At 40.5% G+C, this 6,463-nt stretch overlaps 1 protein-coding gene across 1 annotated transcript in view; it reads left to right on the top strand.

Moving 5' to 3' along the window:
* HEG1 (heart development protein with EGF like domains 1) overlaps positions 1-6,463 on the top strand; it is a 43,702-nt gene that overhangs the window by 206 nt on the left and 37,033 nt on the right. Inside the window, exon 2 of the mRNA XM_029910571.1 lies at positions 4,459-4,800. Within this exon, the coding sequence (XP_029766431.1) occupies positions 4,461-4,800 (340 nt within the window). The 5' untranslated portion in view covers positions 4,459-4,460. The remainder of the gene's footprint in view (positions 1-4,458; positions 4,801-6,463) is intronic.

Genomic DNA, 6,463 nt, shown 5'->3' with positions numbered 1-6,463 from the left:
CCCCTGCAAGGTAGGGATTATTATCCCCATTGTACAGATGGGGAACTGAGGCACAGAGATGCTAAGTGACTTACCCATAGATCATACAGGAAGTCTGTGGTAGAGGAGGAAACTGAAGCCAGGTCTCTCAAGTCCCAACCTAGCACTGTAGTCTCCAGACCACACTACCCATCTACACTGCTCTGATCATTTTAATCACTTTCGTTAAAAAAAAGTAGCAATTCGTTTATTTCTCTACAATCTCACTATTTTTTCTCTGCCAGATCCTGCCACCATTGCTCATGTCCAGCAGTACCATGCCTTGCAAGTACTCCCTTTACGCTGAATGAGACTACTTGCAGAGGAGGGTATTACTCAGTGTGAGTAAGAGGGGAAATCAGGCCCTTAGGGGTTCTTTACCCACTAGCTGGATTAGCAAGGCATACAATCTTGCTAACTTATACTTACACTGTACCTGTGGGCTGTACCTCTAAATATTTCTAGAGTTGTTGAGTTCCAGTTCAAAAGTCATTGACTGAAACCTTCAATAACTTCACTGCATTTCGTTACAAACTTTGCTTTAGTATCATCTTTGATGGCTTTAAGCCCATTTTTTACATACAGATGCCAACGTTTCTTAAGATTTCTGAATATAAAGGCTCAGATTCCTGTGCTGAGTTCTGTGTGGTACTGGAGGCGGGCAATTGCCAGGGAGCAAGTTATACCTCCCTGATTTTCATGGTGCCTTTGTACTGGGCCTGGCCTATTGGCATAAGTTAGAGCACCTTTGAGTTGCTCTAATTTACACCAGCTGGCTATCTCCCTGTGGGACCATAAGCCTATCTAGAATTGGTGTAATGATGTAATGCCCTGTCCTGCCCCCTTGCCATTCCTAGTGTGCCTCCAAAACTCTACCTTCCAGATTGTGTGTGAGGGGCAGTTGACATAGAAGCCAGCTATGGCAGCTGAGCGCTCCCCTATGGCCATGTAGGGTCAACTTCCATCGCTCTGTCTGCCTGATCTGGGCAAAATTACAAAAAAGTCAAAACATTTCATTTTGATATTTTTTAAATGAAATGTTTACATTTTTTGGTTTGAAATGACTTTTCATTTAGAAATCTCCTTCAATTTTTTTTTTAATGCAAACATATTTTAAAAGTACTTGATATCAAAATAAAACACTTTTGTTCAACTGAAATTAATATTTTTTTTAACTTTTCAATTAGCCAAAAATTTCAAATCATTTTGTTGTTTGGTCAACCCAAAACTTTGGTTTTGGTATTTATAGGGTTTTTTTTTTAATTACCAGAGAGCTAAAAAGTCTGTTTTTCACAGAGCTCTAATCTCTACAACCTTTTTCCACTGGAACAAAAGCCACGGGTTTCACTCAGTAATTTTCTTTTAAGTAATTATCATTTTCTAAAGATTGGATAATTTCTGGATTTATTTTCCCATGCAGTGTGTACATGTATCAATAAGTGTTGTTAAACTAAAAATGTAGGAAAGTGGATCACATCTTCTTAATGGGAGAGTATCTACCACCTGGCTAGTTTGGGTCATGGTTTATTTATAATAATTCTAATGCATCATTCCAAGTCTAATGAAATTCATTGTAGTCTGTACCTTTCATCCTTGGAGAATCCTTCTTATGAAGGTTTGACTCAATAGAAAATATATTGTTTTTTAAATACCCAGTGATTTATACACAGCTTGTTTTTCTTTATCTAGTTTTTATAATCCACATTTATCCCATGTTTAGCTCCATTTAAATTGATGAAATGATATGTGGGACATAACTGGTCCTGTATTTCAGGGCAAAATTATTATAGAACTCACAAATGCAATCAGATTTGGGCATATCAAATTTAATTTCCATCTTTTCATCCCACTTTAGCTATTGGAAGTAGCCACCAACCAATTAGCATCTCAGCTACAGAAACAAGGACTTCTGATTTGCATACTTCCAGTACCTATATTTCAACGACATCCATCAGAGGTGAAAAGAGGACATTAAGGTCTCTAACCTACAGCAGCACCTTGCCTGATGTGACAGACAGCTCCACTTCTTACTTAGAAAATACCAAGTCTTCAGATTTACCCAAGCCCTCGTCTCCTGTAGGACAGGCTGGAAGAAGTAATATCTCATCAAGTGACTTCACTGAGCCTTCCACAGAGTCTTTGTTTACACATTCTTCCAAGATACCAAGTTATTCGTCTTCCCCAAATGATCTTGCAGGTGGGTTTTGTGATTCCCAACTGGTTATTGCACAGTACTAAAAAAAATGATAAAAAGAGCCCTTCACTCCCAGAAAACTCAGTTGACCCATTTTTTAAGGAATCAGATGCTCTTTAGTAACTCAAACCCAGGAAAGGCCATAGAGTCAGAGTTTAAGGCCACAGGAACCACTATATCATTAAGTCTGACCTGTATATCACAGGCCACCAACAGCAGCAAGCATCCGCCGACTTAACCTGATGACAGAAATGAGACCACAGTATTACAGGATACTAGACTATTATGTACCACAGGCAGAGGATAGGAGGAACTGAGGTGCACAGGTCCTTATATTGCCTCTATTACCTTAGTATGTGAGCACCTAACAATTTTTAATGTATTTTTCATCACAATAGCCCTGTGAGCTGGGACTTGACCTCAGGCTTCCCAAGTCCCAAGCTAGCACTCTACCAGCTGGACCAGCCTTCCCTTCTAGCATGGATCTTAATATTTTAATTGCTTTTAAAAAAAGCCATTTTTTCTCTACAATGACACCATTTTTTCTCTGCCAGATTTTGCCCCCATAGCTCACATCCATAGGTCCATGCCCTGCAAGTAGTCCCATTACGCTGAATGGGACTGCTTGCAGAGGAAAGTTTTACTCAGTGTGAGTAAGGGGGAAGATTCAGGCCCTTAGTGACTTGTGACCAGCCAGTGGGATTGGAGAAGGCATGCAGTCTTGATAGTTTACATTTAAACTGCACTTGTGGACTGTACTTTTAAATATTTCTGTAGGTGTTGAATTTCAATCAAATTCAGTGCTCCAACTTTGCTTTAGTAACACCCTTTATGGCTTTTTGAGCCCACTTTTTACAGAGATGTTAACATGTCTAAAGATTCCTGATTATAAAGGCTAAAATTCCCGTACCAAGATCTGCTCAGCATAGGAGGAGGGGAAATTTCCATGGAGCAAAGTTACATCTCCCTCATTCTCCTGTGCAAGTGCACTGGCCCAGGCCCATCAGCATAACTTAGAGCAGTTTGGGGGCTGCTCTAGTGTACACCGTTTGGCTATCTCCTTATGGAATCATAACTCTACTGAGAATTGATGTAATGAGGGTATGCCCGGCCCCCTTGCTAGCCCCAGAATGCATCCAATACTCCACCTTCCAGGTTGCTTGTGAGAGGCAGTTGGTGCAGAAGCCAGCTGAGACCTTCCCTTCAGCAAGGGAATTTTCTGCTGGCCATTTAGGTCAAGTTCCATCATTCTCTACCACTTTTCTCCTCTGCATCAGCCACTGGAATCTAAGCCACAAGTTTCACTCAATGGTTTTCTTTTAAGTTATCATTTTCTAAAGAATGAACAATTTCCTGATTTGTTTTTACATGCATCTATCTATCTATCTATCTATCTATCTATCTATCTATCTATCTATCTATCTATAAGTGTTATTAAGGTAACAACATGGGAAAGTGGACCACATCTTCTTGGTGTAGGAGACTGCCCACTATCTGACTAGTTTGGGTCACACTTTGATTATAATGATTTGTACACATTATTCAAGCTCTAATTATACTCATTTTGTCTATACCTTTCATCCTCCAAGAGTTCTGTTTATAAAAGTTTCAATCAATAGAAAAGATTTTGTTATTTTAAATACACAATGATCTATACACAACTATTTTTCTTGGTCTAGTCTTTATAAACCAAATTCATCCCATGTGTATCTCCATTTTAGTTAATGGAGTTACACACTGGATTTATTTGGTCCTGTATTTCAAGCAAAATTATTACAGAATTCGCAAATCCATTCTGAGTTAATGTAATTTCCACCTTTGGATATCATAGCTGCCATTGGACGTAGTTATCAGTACCTTAGCAGCTCAAATACAGGAAAAAGAATGTCCAGTCCTTGTACTAACATTTCTGTAGTTTTAAAATTTGTGTAAGTGCCAGTAGCATGCAATGCGAAGCAGTGTAACTGGATGGTGAAGTTAAGCATGCAGCTTGTTAGTCCCACAGTTATTTTTTTGGTGGCACTATTTATGGCTCTAATATTCTTTTTTGCAAGTAATAATTTCAGGCGTTACTGAATATGAAGTGTACATGTCTTTCCAAAGCAGCATTTTCTCCAGACCGAAACTTAACCCTGTTTTAATATTCATACATGCACTGTATTCATCTGTGTTTTGTTCGAAGAAAACTCATTCATGTGTTTGGATTTATTCATATGAAATTATAATTTTTCTTTATCATATTTTAGCCATGGAAAGTAGCCCCCAACCAATTAGCATCTCAGCTACAGAGAAAAGGACTTCTGATTTGCATACCACCAGTAGTTACATTTCAACAACATTCACCAGCGGTGGAGAGAAGACGTTCAGATCCCTAACAAACAGCAGCACATCACCTGATGCAGCAGAAAGCTCTACTTCTAACTTAGAAAATACCGAGTCTTCAGATTTACCCCAGCCCTCATCTCCTGTAGCAGAGAGTGGAGGAAGTAATATCTCATCAAGTGACTTCACTGAGCCTTCGACGGAGCCTTTGCTTACGCATTCTCCCAAGATCCCAACTCCTTCGTCTTCATCAAATGATCTCGCTGGTGAGTTTTGCAATTCCCAACTGGTTATCGCACAGTTAAAAAAACTATAAGAAAGAACCTCCCACCCCCAAAAACAAAGTCAACCCTTTTCATTAAAGAAGCAGTTGCTCTTTAACTCAGACTCATACCTATGAAAGGTCCTTATATGGCCTCAAATATTATCGTGTCTAAGCGCCTAACAATCTGTAATGTATTTATCCTCCCAACACCCTGGTGAGGTAGGTGAATGCTGTTATCCCCGTTTGACTGATGGGAACTGAGGCAGAGAAAAACCAAGTGACTTGTCCAAGGTCAGACAGGAAGTTTGCAGAAGATCAGGGAACTAAATATCTCCCAAGTCCCAAGCTAGCACCCTAACCCTGGACCAACCTTCTCTTCTAGCACTGCTCTGAATATTTTAATAGCAATCCATTTTTTCCCTCTATAATGGTACAGTTTTTTCTCAGCCAGATTCTGGCACAATTGCTCATGTCCAGCAGTGCCATATCCTACAAGTACTCCCATTATACTGAACGGGATTACATGTATTGTAAGATATTAGTGTGAATGAGAGAGGAGATTCAGGCCGTTAGGGTATGGCTACACTGCCATTAAAAACCTGCGGCTGGTCTGTGCCAGCTGACTCGGGCTTGCAGGGTTTGGGCTAAGGAGCTATTTAATTGCAGTGTAAACATTTGGGCTTGGGCTGGAGCCCAGCCTCGCAGGCGCTGCAAGGTGGGAGGGTCCCAGACCTTTGCTGCGTCCTGAGCCCAAACATCTACACTGCAATTAAACAGCCACTTACACTAACTCCTGTGAGCCTGAGTCAGCTGGTCTGGGTCAGGCGCAGGTGTCTGATTGCAGTGTAGACAGACCTTTAGTGATTCTTTACCAACTAACTGGACTGTAGAGGCATTAAATCTGCTTAGATTTAAACTGTACCTGTAGACTGTACCTCTATTTCTATAGGTGTTGAATTCCAATGCCTATCTTCACTGAATTTAATCTGTTTTAGTAACCCCTTTTATGGCTTTCGGAGCCTGCATTTTACAAAGAGATGCCCAAACTTCTGAAGATTTCTGAATATAAAGGCTCAGATTCCTATGTTGAGGTCTGCTTAGTGCAAGAGGAAGGGAACTACCAGGGATCAAGTTACACCTCCCTGAGTCTCATAGTGCATTTGCACTGGCCCTGGCCCATAGGCATAAGTTAGATGAACTTAGGGGCTGCTCTAACTTACACCAGCTGGCTATATCCCTATGGGATCACAAGTCTACAAGGAATTGGTATAGTGCAGGCATGCCCTGTCCTTTTCCCTCATATGTCCCAGCATGCCTCCAATATTCCACCTTTCAGGCTGGTGTGATGGGCAGTTGGTGTAGAAGCCAGTTATGCCACCTAATAGCTCCCTGTGCAAACGGAATTTTCTGCTGGCCATTGTGGGCCAGGTTCCAACACTCTCTGCTACCCTTCTCCTCTGGAACAGCTAGAGGAATCTAAGCAATAGGTTTTAATGAATGATTATCTTTTAAATAATTATAACATTCTAAAAAGTGAATAATTTCCAGATTTGTTTTCAGATGCCCGTGTGTGTGTGTGTGTGTGTGTGTGTGTGTGTGTGTGTGTGTAAAGAACTATTGTTGTTCTGCTCAAGATGTGCATATAAAAACTTTAATTTTCAGAT

Source organism: Terrapene carolina, unplaced genomic scaffold (genome assembly GCF_002925995.2).
Source record: "Terrapene carolina triunguis isolate 2854851 unplaced genomic scaffold, T_m_triunguis-2.0 Scaffold62, whole genome shotgun sequence".
NCBI classification, from domain to species: Eukaryota; Metazoa; Chordata; order Testudines; family Emydidae; genus Terrapene; species Terrapene triunguis.
The sequence above is the reverse complement of the archived record's forward strand: the minus strand, read 5'-3'. Positions and strand labels throughout refer to the sequence as shown.